This window comes from Sporisorium graminicola, chromosome SGRAM_11 (assembly GCF_005498985.1).
Source record: "Sporisorium graminicola strain CBS 10092 chromosome SGRAM_11, whole genome shotgun sequence".
Lineage (NCBI taxonomy): Eukaryota > Fungi > Basidiomycota > Ustilaginomycetes > Ustilaginales > Ustilaginaceae > Sporisorium > Sporisorium graminicola.
The window spans coordinates 451878-468606 of NC_043721.1; the positions used below are offsets into that span (position 1 = coordinate 451878).

The 16729-nt window shown below is 56.2% G+C and overlaps 7 protein-coding genes across 7 annotated transcripts; 3 read left to right on the plus strand and 4 right to left on the minus strand.

Moving 5' to 3' along the window:
* Positions 1-1456: 1456 nt before the first annotated feature.
* Positions 1457-2899, plus strand: EX895_001458 (uncharacterized protein; the record flags this gene model as incomplete). The annotated part of the gene is made up of 1 exon (XM_029882057.1): positions 1457-2899. The coding sequence occupies one exon, from the start codon at positions 1457-1459 to the stop codon at positions 2897-2899; it is 1443 nt and encodes a 480-aa protein (XP_029741658.1).
* Positions 2900-3707: 808 nt separating this feature from the next.
* On the minus strand, positions 3708-4143 carry EX895_001459 (uncharacterized protein; the record flags this gene model as incomplete). Its single annotated transcript, XM_029882058.1, has 2 exons — positions 3708-3712; positions 3807-4143. The coding sequence occupies 2 exons, from the start codon at positions 4141-4143 to the stop codon at positions 3708-3710; spliced, it is 342 nt and encodes a 113-aa protein (XP_029741659.1).
* Positions 4144-4850: 707 nt separating this feature from the next.
* Positions 4851-7499, minus strand: EX895_001460 (uncharacterized protein; the record flags this gene model as incomplete). The annotated part of the gene is made up of 1 exon (XM_029882059.1): positions 4851-7499. One exon carries the CDS (start codon positions 7497-7499, stop codon positions 4851-4853), a length of 2649 nt encoding a protein of 882 aa, XP_029741660.1.
* A 908-nt stretch (positions 7500-8407) lies between these two features.
* EX895_001461 (uncharacterized protein) lies at positions 8408-9650 on the plus strand (the record flags this gene model as incomplete). Its single annotated transcript, XM_029882060.1, has 2 exons — positions 8408-9338; positions 9418-9650. 2 exons carry the CDS (start codon positions 8408-8410, stop codon positions 9648-9650), a joined length of 1164 nt encoding a protein of 387 aa, XP_029741661.1.
* Positions 9651-9871: 221 nt separating this feature from the next.
* Positions 9872-11104, minus strand: EX895_001462 (uncharacterized protein; the record flags this gene model as incomplete). The annotated part of the gene is made up of 3 exons (XM_029882061.1): positions 9872-10678; positions 10811-10870; positions 10949-11104. 3 exons carry the CDS (start codon positions 11102-11104, stop codon positions 9872-9874), a joined length of 1023 nt encoding a protein of 340 aa, XP_029741662.1.
* A 1155-nt stretch (positions 11105-12259) lies between these two features.
* EX895_001463 (uncharacterized protein) lies at positions 12260-13201 on the plus strand (the record flags this gene model as incomplete). Its single annotated transcript, XM_029882062.1, has 1 exon — positions 12260-13201. One exon carries the CDS (start codon positions 12260-12262, stop codon positions 13199-13201), a length of 942 nt encoding a protein of 313 aa, XP_029741663.1.
* Positions 13202-13335: 134 nt separating this feature from the next.
* EX895_001464 (uncharacterized protein) lies at positions 13336-13964 on the minus strand (the record flags this gene model as incomplete). Its single annotated transcript, XM_029882063.1, has 3 exons — positions 13336-13389; positions 13482-13654; positions 13724-13964. The coding sequence occupies 3 exons, from the start codon at positions 13962-13964 to the stop codon at positions 13336-13338; spliced, it is 468 nt and encodes a 155-aa protein (XP_029741664.1).
* Positions 13965-16729: the final 2765 nt, after the last annotated feature.

A 16729-nucleotide genomic window follows, 5' to 3' on the forward strand; every position in this document is an offset into this window, starting at 1 on the left:
TCGGCTCGACTCGACTCGACTCGAAAACGCGCCAAAGCGGGCAAAGCGGCAGCAGCAGAAGCGGATAAGCCGAGCTGACGGTCCACGGCTAGATTGCGGCGATTTTCAAGCGCACGTTGTGGCCTTACTCGCTCGCTCTGCTTTCCGCCCAAAGCACGGCGAAAATCAAAGCGTATCAGTACTCCGCCCTTGTGAATGGCGATTCGGCGGATGAAAGCGGATGGCCTCCTGGAAGGCACTTGGCGAGTGTTGTGGAAGGCTAATCGCGTTCGCCTCTAATCACAGCTGAACCCTGCTGCTGTTCTGTTGATGAACGCTTCGCTACGCTTCGTCTCGTCACAGCAGACGAGCACGTTCGGATCGGCACCCGACACTAGCAACCAGGTCATGTGCTTGCAATGAAACATGAAACGCATCGCAATCGGAATCAGCTTCGAATGCGAAAGTGAATTGAGATGGTGTGTTGTTGCTCGTCTATCGTTTCGTCTTCCAGGTTCGACCAAGGGGCGAATGACTAGAATGCATCGCTGTTGACAACTGACAGCTACCAATGATCGCCCGGGACAAATGCGGAGGTGATCATAGAGAAAGCATCGCCCACACACAGAGACCCTGCTTGGCTGTGCAGCAGCAATGCAGTCATTGTGGCCGACTCGCTGCCGTATGTCCTAGCCAATCACGATGCTGTAGGAGTCCAAACTGAATCTGGACCAGTGAGCGATCGAGAAAACCGCTAGCCCGATCGAATCTCGTGCTGCTACTATAAATTCTCGTACGGATAATCCCGCGACCTTCAAAATGAAAACCGTTGCCTTTTCAGACAGCCATAGAACAGCGCTCAACTTTGGGGCAGAATCGGAGTGTCAAACAGAGATGGACGCGCTGTAACAAACACACGCATCGGCTGGGCTTCCACGGCGTGTAAGCTTGCCTTCTGCTGCTTCTGCCGCTTCTATGTTGGTGTGTTGGTTCTGTCGACTAAGAATCTCTCCCAGCGCGTCCTGGTGACGCAGCAATACTGACGTGCGGTGAGACCGCGCTGAAGGCTTGCAGCTCCACCCTCTTTTTCATTGCCAAGTCGTTTGCACAGCACAGCGCAGTAATGTCTCAGAGTGACGCGAAAATAATAGAGTTGTGGGAGTTGAGAGAGGTGTTGGACACAGAACAGACCGACTTTTTTTACCAACCCACTGCTGGACCCGCATCTCTCAACTCGCCCGATTAGCCTTTCCCCCTTCATCGCTCCCGACCTCCATCATCATTCCACCTCGCTCTCGCCTCCATCCCACATCCTATCCTCCCCTCCTCTACTGCGCCCCTTTTCGGCTTCTCTTTCGTCTCCCTCCCTTCCGCCAATCACCTAGGTGGTGCCTTTTGACGCGTCTTGTCCCGTCTCGTATCGTGTCTAGCCAACCCGCGTCTTCGATTCCCGCTTGCACATACTCGACGATTCAACATGCCTGCTGCCGCTTCTACCCGCAAGTCGACGCCTACGCGCAAGTCGACTCCCCGACGCGCTCGCTCCTCGTCGGTAGCCTCCAACGCTTCCACAGCCGCGCCCGCTTCGCCTTCCGCATCGCCTCGCAAGACCAAAAAGGAAAAGGAGGCTGCCACTGCCGCTGTCGCCGCTGCCAAGCAAACCAAGGAGGCCAAATCCGATCTCGCTCGTCCCAAGCTTCCCACCAAGAAAAACCCCAGACTCAAAGAGGTCGACGAGGCCGTCGTCAAGCTCCAGATCATCAAGCGCGAAGGTCACAACATTATCATTGGCCGTGTCAAGCTCCCCACCGTCAACGGTCAGGATCACGCTTTTCTGCTCAAGCGCTTCGACACCAACGCCATGGCTGCCTCGTCCATGTTCCGTCTCGCCTTTCCCTTTGCCGACGGAACCGCCGAGGCCGCCGAGATGCAGTTCCTCGATTCCAAGTACGACACCAACCGCGCCAACGGTGGCTACATCCTCGAGGAGGTCAAGGCTCCCGAGACGCCCAAGAAGCGCGGTCGTCCTCGCAAGACTGCTGAGACACCCAAGAAGGACGGCGCCACCGACACCGAGTCCGTCAGCGGTGAAAAGCAGATTCGTGTCCTTCCCGAAGGCAGCACTGGTGTTCGTCTCCAGGGCACCTGGATCCCTGCCGAGAACGCTGTCGAGGTAGCCGAAGACTATGGTATTGCCAAGTACGCCCTCGCGCTCATTCACGCCACTGCTGAGCACTCGGATGACGGCAGTGCTCCCATCCTCACCTCGGCTCCCGTCGCTGAAATCAAGACTCCCCGCAAGCGCCAGCGAGTTTCCGCTGCTGCTGCGGCTGCTTCCGACGCTGAGGCCTCGCCCAAGCTCGTCCAGAAGGTGACCCGCTCTGAAAATGCCGACGGCACCATCTCGCAGGTCAACGTAGAGTCTACCATGGAGGCGCACTCTTCCTCCAACGGCATCCCTGCTGCTCTTTCGCAGGCCGAGATCGAGGCACAGATCGCCGAAGCCAAGGCGCTCGCTGCTGGTATCCAGAAATCCGCCTCTGCGGGCGGTAAGAGCCCCTCGAGCGGCGGTCAGAAGCGCCGTGCCGTCAACGACCGCCCCACCGCCGAGATCGACCCGCTGGCCGATAACGAGGACTACGCCGAGTCTGGTCGCGTCGTGCGTGCCTTCCGACGAAGCACGCGTGCTGCTCGCAAGCGTCCTATTGCTACTACGGCCGGTGTTGTTGCTGCTGCGGGCGCTGTCGGTGCCGGTGCGCTTGCTTGGATCTCGGGAGGCAACCCGGACGTGGCGATTCAGACGCTCCAGACCAGCTTGCAGAGCATTGGATTGCAGAACTTGCAGAATCTGGGTCTGCAGAACCTTCAGCAATTTGGAGGACAGCTTGGTGGCCAGCTTGCTTCGTACTTGCCGTGGTAATCTGGCTAGGGTGCGTGCTGAAGTGCGTATGTGCTGCGATACACTGCTGTGGCGCTCCCACCCATCTCGATGGTCTATATGCAGAGGCTTGCCTCTGGTATAGATGCAAGAGACGATACCTGCGCTCCGTTTCGCGCGCATTGCATGCTGCGCTCGCTGGCTTCCTCTGCCCGTTCAACTTCTCGCTCAACCGACACTCAGCAGGCACGCTGCAGCTTTTATGACCTTGTAGATTGACGACCTCCGTTTTCGATCGCCTCCTCCCCTCTGTACTTGTTTCTTGCGCCTCCCCGCTTCTTCCGCCTACTTTTGGACTCACTCTCAGCCCCCTCGGCCTCTCTCCTCTGCGCAGCTCTGGCTAGCTTTGAGAGAAACAGCTGCGCAAGTGCTACTGTCTGCGATGCTCACCCACCTTTTGTCCTCTTTCTCCCCGCCCAATTGTGTTTTCCGCTCAGGGTTGTTTCACTAATGACTGTTAATCCAAATGCTGTGACTTAAAACTGAAGTGTCGGCGAAAAGAGAGCGTTTAGGTCTTGCCGGTGTGGCGGTGTGGTGTGTTGTGCTCAAACGAAGATGATTCTCGGGAAAGGCGTGTGTGGAAAGGAGACGGGGGCTGGTTGTGAAGTACACAATGCTACACGATGTTAAGAACACCGCAGGATGGTCGACCTAGCAACAGCAGCAGCACGCACACGGTGGGGGATGAAGAGGAAAGCAATTTGCATTGGTAGGAGATTGTGGCATCTTTCAGGTACACGGCGCATCGGAGTGCGGTGGGACTGTACCCAGTGGCTGCTGGGTCCGGGTCTTAAGCTGTATTCGGGGTAAATATGATACGCCGACGCATAAATTAGTATCACGTTGAGGGGGAAAAAAAACCAAACATGATTGACGCCTGGATACTTACCGGACTTGCCGTTGATGGCCAGGAGCTCGACCTCGAAGACGAGGTCGGCGTTGGGGGGGATGACGCCGCCGGCACCTCGGGCGCCGTAGCCCTCGTTGGCGGGGATGATGAGCTTGGCCTTCTCGCCCAGCGACAGCTGTGGGACGCCCTGGTCCCAGCCCTGGATGACGCGGCCGACGCCGATCTCGGTGCTGAACGGACCACGGCCAGGCTTGCGCGACGAGTCGAACACAGAGCCGTCCTTGGCAAGCGTACCCGTGTAGTGCATGGTCACCGTGTCGCCTACCTTGGGGAACGACTTGCCATCACCCGGCGAGATCTTCTCGATTTGAACCATAGTGCGTAGTGTCGTGCTAAACAAGCGGGTGCTGTTGCTGGAAAGTGTACGAAGCTGTGGTGTAAAGGAGCGAAGCATAGACATCCTGAGCCGATGATGGATTGGAGCATACCAAGCGGCGAACGGACCAACTAGAAAAACAACACTCAGCACAGTCCGCAGACTGCGGCTCAACCGCAAAAAGTGACAGCCGTGATGGTGCCCAACCAACTAGCCTTTTTCCTCAGAACGATCCCAGAGCAGCTTCTCAAAGTACCCTTTTCGAATACCTTTTTTTGTATTGACCGACACCACTTCGCATTTCAATCTTAATTTTTCCAATACAAACTACTCAAAGGCTCTAGCGCGACCCTAACACCGTCCGCCTCTACCTCGCACACTCGCTTTCGCACGTCATTCGCCAGCCCAGCGTCAACGTGACCAGCCCCGCAGCAGCAACAGCGGCAGTAGGACCCGATCTACATCGGGCGCGAGCTGACAATCAACGGCGCAGATGGGAGAGCAGCCTGTATGGTGAGATCGGTGCTCGCTTGTGTGCTTTGAATGCTGATTGTGGAAGATGGTAACGGCATCCTGTTCAGGGATAGGATCTTGACATTGCAACTCGGAGGTGGTAATCTTCTGCATAGATATGCTAGACGAGCATCTGTCGGTGCGGCGGCCAAGAGCATCGCTTCTGGCCCCTGCTGCTAGCCTTTGCAGTGCGGTCAAGCCTCCTGCAGGATCTTCTTCGTAATCCTACAATCTTCCCCTTGATCCTTCTTCGCTTCAGCTTGCTCCTTGGCCCACACATTGGGTCCCTTCTCATCCATCTCTCTGTACGTACACCACGCATACCACAGCGTTGTCCTCAACGACAAGACATCCTCCTTCCATGCCTTCTTGTAGTCTTTGAGCAGCTCCCTGAACTCGGCCGTGAGCTTGAAGCACCGTTCGACGTTTTGCGGCGAAACAAAGTCGACGGCCACCTTGACGCAGTCGGTCAAGTTGCACACCTGGTGCGCACAGCCGGCCGGAATGAAGACTGCTTCCCCCGCTTTCTGGTAGATGCGCCAGCTCTGGACGCCATGCTTGCGATACAGCTCGACACGCTGAGGAGCTGTGATGAAGAATCGCTGAATGTGGATGGGGTCGTCCTGCAACTTGAGCTTGGCGTGCTTCTCTCGGAGGAAAGCTCGGAGCGTTTCAGCGTCCTCAGCCCTGAAAATATCCCAAACAGCGACACCGGGCCGGTGCTCGTCTGCCACGTCGTCGCCAGTGGGAGGAGCCGCGTACAGCATGATGTTGACCGCATCGGCAATGTCCATATGCAACCGTGTCGTGCCGTGCCCTCCATTTGCTTCACTTGAAGGCCATGCGTTGTACATCTTGGGCCCCAAGTCAGGCTGGATCACTCCAGCTGGATAGCAGCTGCCTAGATTGAGGATCCCCTCCCTTGTCGTATACTCGGGCGCCGGGACGGCACGGTTGAAGTCCTCGTAAAGCTCCGGAAGCTCGTGTTTGAATTCGGCGGAGGGCGGCCAATCCTTGAGCTTCCACGAGCCTTTTCCGAGCACCTCCTCCTTGGTATCGCGATCTTGCCCGAATGTGGAGAAGAACTCGCCAACAGACACCTGCTGTTGCTGGTCAGGGTCTGTATCGGAGCGAACAACGAAGCACGACTCGTCACCGTAACGTGCAGCGAGCTCTTCAGGGCCCCACGCATTCTTCATGCTAGTGGTCACGTTGCGGATGAGCAACGGCTCGCCGTTAGCCCATTCTCGTCTGAAATCGTCTATGTCGAACGAGGCTGCCTCAAAAGAGCGCAAGGGCATGCTGCCGATGATGTCATCCGCTGTGAGGCCTGCGCGGTGCTTTGGAATCTCTTCCCACTTGACCGCTGCTATCACCTCCTTTTCCTCTTCTGAGCTGGTGATGCGAGTGGCAGCCGGGTCAGACACCAACGCAGAAACCTGCTCAGCCTCGGTGCCCTGCTTCGCTTTGTCGGCCACTAGCTTGTCTCGCATAGCGCCAATCTCTTGTTCGAGAAGAGTGACGTCGAACCTAGTCAAGGGAACGAGGTCGTCAACCGTGTGTCCCCGGAGGACGCGGCGATCGCACTGAGCCATGCGCTTGGCCAGGACAGGATCCGAGTCGTCCGGCAGCTCAATGGCATGCTTGCAGTCAGGACAGTATTCCCTCCCGCATCGTTGGCAGAACCAGCTTGCGGAAAAGATGCTGGTTGCGCAGAACTCGCACATTTGTCGACAGGTGGTCTCCCTAGGCCTGCGTAGAATCTTGGCGTGCTTAGCGTGTTGCAGCTCAGCCTCTAGAACGGGGAGGAGCGACCTGGCCACATTGGCCTGAGCCAAGGACAACTCGCTGGCAGCCAGTCTTCTGTCGGAAGGGAGGTGCATGATCTCATCGAGGTCGGGCGAAGAGATAAAGGCAGGCCTGACGGTGGTTGTTTGTGCTGCGGGATACAGCTCCTCGGTGCTAGGATCGACGAGGAAAGCACGGAAGTTGACAAAACGGCACGTGTCTCCCTTGGTCTTCGAAATGCATTGGACACATTTCTGCCACTTGTGATGGCGTGCGGTATTGCATGATTCGGACTGAAGCTCCCAAACGAGGCCTTGGTCGTCCAGGAAGCGTCTGCGTTTCTTCAAGGCCTGCGACGAGGACGAGCCGATGAAAACACCTTTTAGCTCGCGTTTGGCGGTTGAACATGGCGCACGGTATGCGTCACGACCTCTGCGGTCAGGCTTGGAAGGAGATGAGGTAGTGGAGCGGGGCGATGTTGAAGGTCTCATTTTTTTCTGGACTGGAGCTGTTTCCTCGTCAGGAGCGAAGTCGGAGTAGGAGAGCTGAATGTTGTTCTGGGCTGCTTGCGCAGCGCTCCTTTTGGAGGTGCTGCGGAGAGGAGTCGAGGCAGCCGCTGCGATGACGGCCGGAACTACTGGCTTAGACGGTGACGCTTTGGACTCGGCGATCTTCGATGTACGCTTGACTTTTTGCTTGTGACGGTTGTCAGAGTTGGCGGATTCTCTGCCGATTGGGCCGGTGGACCTTTTTTTCTCTTGTTCGTGGAGGCTTGCATCCAGGGACATCGAATCGGAAGACGAGTCTGGTATGACTGCACGATGCCGGGGGGAGTGCTTGTTGGTGGAAAGCTCTCGAGGAGGGGGAGGAGAGGTGGCAGCGCTGCCGGACGCGGAGGAAGAGACGTATGTGACGTCCGATGGCGGAGGCGAAGAAGACGAGGACGCCGCGGAAGAAGCCGAGGGATAGTGGCTATCGATCTTGATCTTGCGCCTCAATTTGGCATCGGCGGACTTCTCAGCTGGGCGCGGCGGGACGTGGTCCAATCTCGTCATAGTTGCGGCGCCGAAGCGGTGGCCCAACAGGCACTGCAGAAGTTTGCAGCTCAAATGGTGTCGAGAAATGAGTTGCCCAGTCGATGGATTGCTGAGGTGCAGGTGGCGGAGCTGCGGAAAGCCAGGTGTTGCGATCAGAACATGAGAAAGGGAGATTGGCGTCGAGAATGTCGGTGATACTGCACTGAGGGAGCGACAGTATGTGACCGTTGGTTGCGAAGGAGTGAATGACCGTCGAGGGACGAAAGCGAGCGCAATCTTTATGGAGAAATTGGCCGTGGTGTGCGACTGTGCGTGGGGAGAGACAAACTGCATTCAAGGGTCCAATTTAGAGTTGGGGGTGTGCGCTTTGACCTGCTTCCCGCTTTCGGACAGTCCTGAGCCAGGCCGGTGCAGCTTTCTCACGAGTCGCTAGGCCACTTCATCCTCGTCCCGACTTGTTTGCAACCAGTGTGTGACAGCGTGTGACAACTCGCAGCGAAAGAGTGGATCGCTCTCTGCCTGGCCGTGTCGAGCGACATCCATCACACAGGTTGCTGCTGCTACGCTCCGAAGTGAACAAAAAAAAACAAAAACAAAAACAAAAACAAAAATCAGCAAACAAAATCCGAGCCATAAAATCTTCTCAAAATTGCAGCTACGTGTGCACTTGGAAAGTCATCAACTCTTGGCATTGCGCCGTCAGCCCCACAGAGAACGCGGAGAAAATCTAGTCAAAATGAAGACGTTCGGGCCAGTCAGAAGTCGGCAAACAAGTGCAGGTAAGCGAGCATGGTCCTCGGGCGAGCCTTCTCGCTCGTCCTCCTTGTCCTCGCCCTCCTCCTCCTCACCACCACCATCGCCATCACAAACACACAGCTATTTCGTCCACATCCAACAATTTTGTCTTCCTTTTCTGGGTAGTCGCCATGACGTTGCTCACATGGGTCAAGGACGTGTTGAACGTCGGAACGCTTCCGAGCCCACCTTATGCTCCGGCTCAACTTTATTTGATGGCGCTGGCTATCTTCAAGGCTTGGCCCTTTGTCGCTCCAGCCGTCGCGCTATTCAACGCTCCACATGGCCGATTTGTGTTTGACAGCCTGCTGAACGTCAATGGCAACTTGGGCTGGTTCCTCATGGAGATCCCCTCGCCCATCTTCTTGCTACTCAGCGCGTTTTCCAAGCCACTCTCGTCTTCGGTCGTCAAAGGAAGCTCTGGATTCTTGCCGCCATTTTCTTCACTGTACTCTCCTTCGATCCAGTATTTCCTGTCGTTGCCGTCTCCCAACCAGATCCTGATTGTCCTATTCACGATCCACTACACGCATCGCGCCGTGTTGCAGCCACTGAGGTCGCCCAGGCGCTCGCCGATGCACATCTCGGTGCCGTTGATGGCGATTGTGTTCAATGTGATCAACGGATCTCTGATAGGGAGCTGGCTTGCCGGCAGAAGTCCGTGGTCGGCGCTCCCGCAGCCTGCAGTGGCTTCGGCTGCTCTTGCTGCTGTAGGCGCCAAGACGGGCAACGTGGCTTCCAGCGTCGCTGCATCAGCGCTCACCCGCAAACTGGTTTCTACGGGAGCAGCAGATGCACTGGGTGTCCGAGCACCTGGTCTGATCTCGACCGCGGTGTGGAAGAGCCCCCTGTGGTATCTCGGCCTGGCAGGCTGGGCCATCGGGTTTGCTAGCAACGTCTACCACGACGAAATCCTCATGGACATCCGCAAACCCGGAAAGGTGGCGCAGCAGGCGGACGCTGACACGACGAGCGTGGGAAAGGGCAAGTCGGCTCGCACATACTCGATCCCGCGCGGCGGACTATTCGAGTACATCTCGTTCCCCAACTACGTTTGCGAATGTAAGTCTGATCGCGGACAAAGGCGACCAAATGAGAGATTTGCTGACCCTCTTTTATGCTCACTTGGTCACGTAAACAGGGTTCGAATGGTTCTCGTTCGCGTTCGCAGCGCTCTACTCACTGCCAATCTTCACGCACCTGAGCGCAAAAGATGCTTTCGCAACCGCGCTGTCCACGCCGCCCTTCCTGTTCCCCTTTGTGCTCGTCTGCGTCATGGCGCCAAGGGCGGTCAACGGTCACACTTGGTACAAAAAGACGTTTGGCGACAAGTTCCCGCGCAGCCGCAAAGCCATGGTGCCGTTCCTGCTGTAAATGCCTTCTCAATCTCTCGTTGTGGAGACAGAGCACACACGACTGCCGGTTCGAAATTGGAAATCAAATGGATCACTCTTGCTTTGCTGCATCGGTACTGTGCTCAATCGCGTTGTTGGTGATGGGTGCATGCCTTTGAATGTGGGATTGAAATGGGAGTGATAAGCAGAATGCAGATTCATTGATGGTATACGACAGCTGCGATTCGAGTGGAGCACCAATCATAGTTTGCGGATGCTGCTGGCAAAGCTGGGCCCGCGACTGGCCAGTGCTGCTTTGGCAGGACTGTTGCTGGCTGACGAGATCGCGGCAGAGCGATCTGCATCCGACTCCATCCGCACTCGTTTGTGCGGGCTGGCGGTGGTAGAAGCTGCGGCTTCCGATGCATTGACAGCGCCCGTCACGTCAGCAGCAGCAACGTCTTCTGCGCTTCTCTTCTTGCTCGGGCTGATCGACGATCTCGGCACCGCCGCGGTTGTCGTCGAAGCGGTCGAGCTGCCTACGCGGTTCCAGAAGTCAGCGTAGCTTGTCACTCCACCTGCAGCGCCCTGCGCTGGCCGCGAGCCGTTGCTGTTGCTGTTGCTATTCGGCGAGCGCTTCTGCGACGACGCTGCGTCGCCTGCTTTGCTCGCCGAGGAGTTGTTGCTAGTGTTGGGCGGCGAGATAGGCGTCGAAGATGTAGAACGGCCGCGCTTGCTCGTCAGGTAGGAGGTGGCTCCGGGTGCACTACCAGCAGACGCAGGCGGCGTGGCCAAGCCATAGCCGCCAAACACGTCGCCACCTTCCACGTCGATCTTCTTGACAGCTGCGTCCTTGAACAGTCTCGATCCGACGCCGGTCTGAGCTTGTGTTGCAGCGGCGATGCTGGGTGTCACCGGTGCCTTGGAATTGCCGTTGTTGGGAGACGTGGAAGCGCTCTTTCGAGCAGCAGCAGCAGCTGCTGCTGCGGCTGTCGAGTTGGCAGCGCTCGTTCCGGACTGATTCTGTCGGTAGTAGAGGTTCTCGACTTCCGAGAGCGATTGTTTCGACTGTCATGGCCAGCAAAGAAAGCAGATGTATGTATGTATGTATGTATGTATGTATGTATGTATGGTGAATGCAAGTGTGAGTTCGGGGTACGTAAACAGGGACTCGAAACAGCTTTGCTTTGATAAACTTACCCAGCCATGCTCTACCTTGAAGTTGGCATACTGCAAGCGGGTCATCAAATGCTTGGACAACTGCGGGAAAGGGAGGCCAGAGTGGAAGAGCTGGATCAGCCTCTTGTCGATCAACATGGGAAAGGTGCTAGTGCTTACTGCTACGAGACGTGTGCGCTGCGCTTGGGCCTGCTTCCTTGCCTTGCTCGGCGTGATCTGCACATTGGACGAGGTGGATGATTGCAATGGCGCAAGTAGGAACGACTGCGACGAGCTGGCCGCAGTGTTGGCTGACGCAGAAGGCTGAGATGTCATGACGCTGTTGGTGCTGCTGCTTGTCAGGACCGGTGTTGTGGTGCAAGTGTGGGTGCGAATCATGGACGCGGACGAGGGTTAATGTGCGTCGATGCCGGGTAGTCGCCAGTGTCCACAGATGTATGAAGCTGATGTTTTGGTGACAGAGCCGGGGTAGAAGGTCGGAAGAGCGAGAGGAGCAACAACAGAAGAGTCAACAACTGTCCTGAGATAGCACTTGGATCATGGATGGTGCACACGGCAACCAAAGCGATACATCGCTCAGCTAGGGACGGCTGGGTCGAGGTGGGTGAGACTTACCTTCTGGACGCGAGAAGCTGCTGTCGTGCGGTGGCTCTCACAGGTCGAAAGGTCTTGAGTGGCGAGCCTGTTGCACGGTGTTGATATTGACTGCGGTGGCGACAAGCACAAGCTCTCCGGTATAACGGTGCCAAGTCGGCGACGGTGCAGATGAAGGATGTAGGAGAAGGATGTTGCGATGGTGCTATAGCAAATTGTGTTTGTGTGTGAGCGAGTGTAGTGCGAGATGGAGAGAGTCAAGGGTCAGGCTTCTGCAACGAGATGCACTCAAAACCTCAACACAGACACAGACACACACACGCGCAAACTCGTACACACACGGACGGTCATTACATTTGAGCGACACAAGCTTGCGCTTTCTTCGAGATCTGCAAGCAATTAAAACGGATCAGCAACGCAGCTCGACTTGCAGCAGTGCCGCAAAAGCAACACGCACACAATCTTAACCGCTTGAAGCCTCTGGAGTACACACTGAGAGCAGCAGTGACTTGCAGCTCGATGCCGGCAGAGGCCACTATGGTTGGCGGAAGCTTTTGTCTGTCTGTGGCCCTCTGCAGCTGCCGTCGTAAACTGGGGAAAAGGCAGAGAAAAGAGGAAAATATTCGGCAGCAGCAGCAGGACCGAAAAAACACCCGCGTGTGAGCCAGCGTCCACGCGCCTCACGTGATGGAAGCGGTCTTTTTATTTTTGGTGAGTGGAGGAAGAAGAAAAGTTCAATTCTGTTAGACTCACAAGTCAAATCAACCATCTGCACGGACCGAGTCGAGTCGGTCCTGCAACGTTTCCGACTCTCTATCATCACCCCGACGAGTTGCATCAAACAAGCTACAGTTCATCCACACTAGGGCTGACCAGATGTCAAAGCCAACGCTTGCAGGACAGACTGCGGCACCCGCCATCGAACGCCTGTCGCTCGGTTCGTTGTCGAGCCCGTCCACATCAAGGCCATCACATGCACTGCCGAGTTTATCAAGTCCAGCCAACGCATCGACCTTGGGGAGCGGCGACGGAGCTCATCAAGGATCGTCGGCAGCACTCGTTACACCTGACGTCCTTGATCTCGCTACACCGACACAGCACTACGTCGACAGCCAAGCTTTGCATACACTTGCAACCGAGATGGTCGCCACGCTCATCCACAGCTCCTCTTTCGTCTCTCGCAAGCAAGCGTTCGCTCGCCAAGAGCTACAGCTTGCGGGCATTCAACTCCCTTCACTCAGCAAATCGCCGTCCACCTCCACAGCCTCCGCTTCAGCATCCGCGTCGTCCCCACACAGCCAGGTCGTACGCTCGGTCTCTGGCTCGGAACCCACGCCGGACACGCTCAGCGAGGTGGAGACGCTGCTGACGGCTCGACTCGAAGGCATCGGCTACCACGTCGGCTATCACATGACCGAGAACCTTGCACGCGATAGGGCCAAGTTCACCGACACGCTCGACGTGCTCAAATTCATCTGCAAAGAGGTCTGGACGACTGTCTGGGGCAAACAGGTGGACAATCTGCGTACGAATCACCGAGGTGTCTACGTGTTGCACGACAATCAGTTCCAGCCGCTGCGCCATGTGTCGACCGCTCAAGGCGCGCAGGTGACCGCTAAAGAAGCCAGGGTTTTTCTATCGTATCCCGTGGGCATCGTCAAGGGTGCGCTGGCGCAGTTGGATGTTCCGAGTGCCGTCGTGGCCGAGACAAACCAGGCTCCGCAATGCACGTTTCACGTCAAGACGCAAAGAGGCGGCGCACTAGGTGCAGCAGTAGCAGCGGCACCGCCTGCCTCTACGCCGCCCACTGCGGCATAGCGACGTAGGCCTCCATTGAAAAAGGTATACCCGAGCTGGCTCATTCTCTCTGCAATTGATCTATCCGTAGACCATACAAGATCCACACCTTGTTGCGTAACATTCAATGTGTGAATGCTGCCATTTGACCGTCACTACATATCGAAGTCACTGTCCTCGTCGTCCTGAACCGTCTTCTTCCTGGTGAACTGCAGAGCGAGTTGCGAACGTAAGCAAGACGATTTTCGTACAAGAGTCAGTGTTGGAGCACTGCTGCACAACATGGCGGTGATAAACTTACAGTGATCTTTCCAGCACCCGAGTCTCCTGAAGAAGCTTGGTCCACCTGATCCAAGAGCCCGATGAGCTGGTCTTCGGTGATCCTGCCGCGAATCTGGCCAGATTGTGCCATGCGGATGAGCAGGTCGGTGATCTGCCTTGCCTTTTGCGGCTTGACCAGGCCGATTCTCGAGACTAAGGCAACAGTCAGCGATGTCAGTATCGATGCGATCTCGAGCGCGATGAGGAAAGGTAGCCACTTACGGCGTTCTCGCGCTTCAGCGTCGAGGATGCGGCTGAGCATCTGGCGCTTCATCTCCTCCTGTTGTGCTGCTTGATCTTCTTGACTCTTTCCTCCTGCTCCTGCTCCTCCAGATACGCCCTGCGGCCCACCGAAGCCTGCAGAGGCAGCCCCAGAGCTGGCACCGCCGCCACTGGCACCGCCACTGCCTCTGAGTTCGGCCATTCGAGCGGCGCGGATTGCTTGCAACTCGTCGTCCTCCATCTTGCTGTTTGAGATGTGTATGGATGGTCGAAAGAGCTGGTGGTGCAGATCGCGTGGTGTTGCTCGAAACGAGGCAGATCAAATTTGGCTCAGCGCGCACAATTCCGACTTCCGGGAAAAATAGCGCGCGGCATTTGGGCGGCGTTCGTTGCTCGATGCGCGATGTTCCTTGCTCATGCCGTCGAACCCATCCCTCCTGGAGTTGGCTGAGTTGGCTGGGGAGCCGGGACGAGGCCGGCAAAAAGTAAAAAGACCATACAGTGATCGCATAAAAACTGGAGAAGGGGCGAAGTCGTCGAAAGAAGGCGCGTTTCTCATGATGGCCGCAAGCGCTCAGGTCAACGCTCGAAGCTAACGTCGTCCCTGAACGAAGTTTGACGAGGACCCCGGGGCGGCACTGAGGAGAAATATGGAAGCAAACAGATGCCCAGCATCTGCGGTTGTCAGGAAAAGCACACGCGAGGTTAGATCTGCGAAATCTCATCGTCATTCAGAGCTGTGTTGCTGTATGGCGCCTCGGAAACAAGGCTTTGCGATCTACCGGCTAAGCGTTGTCATCTTTTCGCGCAAGTCCAATTACAAGCACAATCTTGTAGAGCGAGATCATTCTAGCTCAAAGCCCGTCTCGATTTGCGGGGTATAAGCAACGAAAGAGCTTAGAATGGTCGGACCGGCTCGAACATGATGCAACAGCGCGCTGTGAAAGGTGTCTTCCTTTTTGGCATCCTATACAAATGATCACACAGTCTGATGAGCCACCATTGCTCAAATCGCGACAGCCGCGAATCATCAATATTTATTACTGTGTAGTAAGGTGACGGGGACAGCGAATGGGAACAGCTAAGACGGTCGTTTGTGCTAGCCTCCATTTTTTTTTTTAATTCTCAGCTCCGGTGTGCTGTGCACGTATGCCGCCCATTTCTGAGACATTTGGTGCACGATGGCACCATGACAGCGATGGAACAGGGTGCATGCTTCTGAAACAAAACAACAAACCCAATCCCGGCGCTCTTCCATTCTCACCCTCGGGATGCGATTCCTTCATTTGTGACCGGCACCGTACGCGCTCACCTCGATGGGAGCGGGAGACCTGGGGCGAGCCAACCCCATTCTGCCATCCGACGAGGCGAATTTGGAATGTCGAGACCACCTGTCAAGCTAAGTCAAGTCAAAGCGTCGCAGTCCGGACAGGCTAGCCCTCTGCAAGGGGGGCTGTGCATGTTCTACTCGACAGAAAGGCCGTCCTCGCAAAATTTTCCTGTCTAGCATCTGTCTCAATTGAACAATTGTAGCTGATAAGGCCCGGCTGTTTCGGCGTCCTTCATTCAAGGCAGACGGAGCAACTGGATCCCAGCCTCGAAAGGATAGCTGTCCCTGCGAGAAGAAGAGATGGGGCGACCAGCAGATTTTGGGGCCCAACTTGGAGAAAAAAGAGGCAATTTTCATGCAATTTGTACGCCGGCTGCTGGTTGATTGGCTAGGCCCTCCTCTTCTTTTCATGTTCCCACGTCTCGAGGCCACACAGGGCAAAGGCGATCCTCTGCAGCCAGCTCAGCCTGTGATGAGGTCAAGGTGGCACGGCGTGGAGCGTGGATGTACGGATGGCCCGCGATGTCGAACCCCTCTGCAAAATGCTGCGGTTCCATCCGATCTGCACCCCTCCAAATGTGCAAACGTTAGCGTCAGCGCTCCGGCACATCCGAGCCAGCATTCACGGAAGAGCCGACCAAGTCTCTGCCCGAGTCTGCGTCTGGTTGTCGACGGGGCAGAAGGCTGCGGTGCCACCGAGTCTCGGCTGATACAAGTCACAGTAGCGAGTTGCTACTGCGCAGGTTCCAAGCGCGTGCAACTTTCGGCTGACTCTCCGACACTCTCTAGTTGCGACAGAGGAGCTGCTGGGCGTAAAATCACAGTGAAGGACAAAAAAAAAAAGCAAAAAGACCGGCTCGGCTAACTGTCAAAAGCATACTGGCGCCCATGAAAGGCAACACTGAGACCGCGAGGTGTGGCAGCTGCAAGCTCACCTGCAGCAGCTCCTTTTCGATGTGCTTCTGCCTGTGCTGTCCTGTCCACCTGTTCGCTTGGCCAGTTCTCGGCTGGACGCCTTGCCAGCTTCGATTCGCCTGGATGGGCCTTCTTGCCTAACAGGCCTCTTACCACATCGGTAACAGCTGAGAATCACATCCACTTTGGCTGTTTCTCTCTCTTCCTCTGTCGTAGCGCAACGTCAATCATCAGAACTCAAAAGAAAAAAGAAGTTGTGGTCCGCTGTGTGCTGCATCGTTCGAAAAACGGCTTAGCCGACCCGCTCTCGTGAAGCATTGCATCGCAGCCACTCACTCTATTTCGTCTTGGCTCGCCTCAAACCACCTGCCACAGTGTGCAGCCATGGCTATCCCTTCTCGCACACCCCGACCATTCTTCTGACACTCCGTCAGCTCCAAGCCAAAAGTTGCAAGACATTTGTGAACCGCGACGCGGCTTCTCCCTTTCGTCTTTCTCTCTCTCTTTTTCTCTCTCCCTCTCTCCATCGTCGCTACCTTCATCCCCTTGGCAGCTAGCGCCCTTTCGCTTTCTTCGACAGCAGCAGCAGCAACAATCGCTTGTCATCTTCATCTGGATCCCTGATCCGCGGCGAATTCGCGCTCGACGAGCCGGACGTGCTTTATCTCACCAACCTCTCTTGCCACGCTCAAGCCATCAACGACGCTCGCCAGATGATCTGTCTACTCACAAAGTCTCTGCCTGCGTAAGCACTGTAGGTC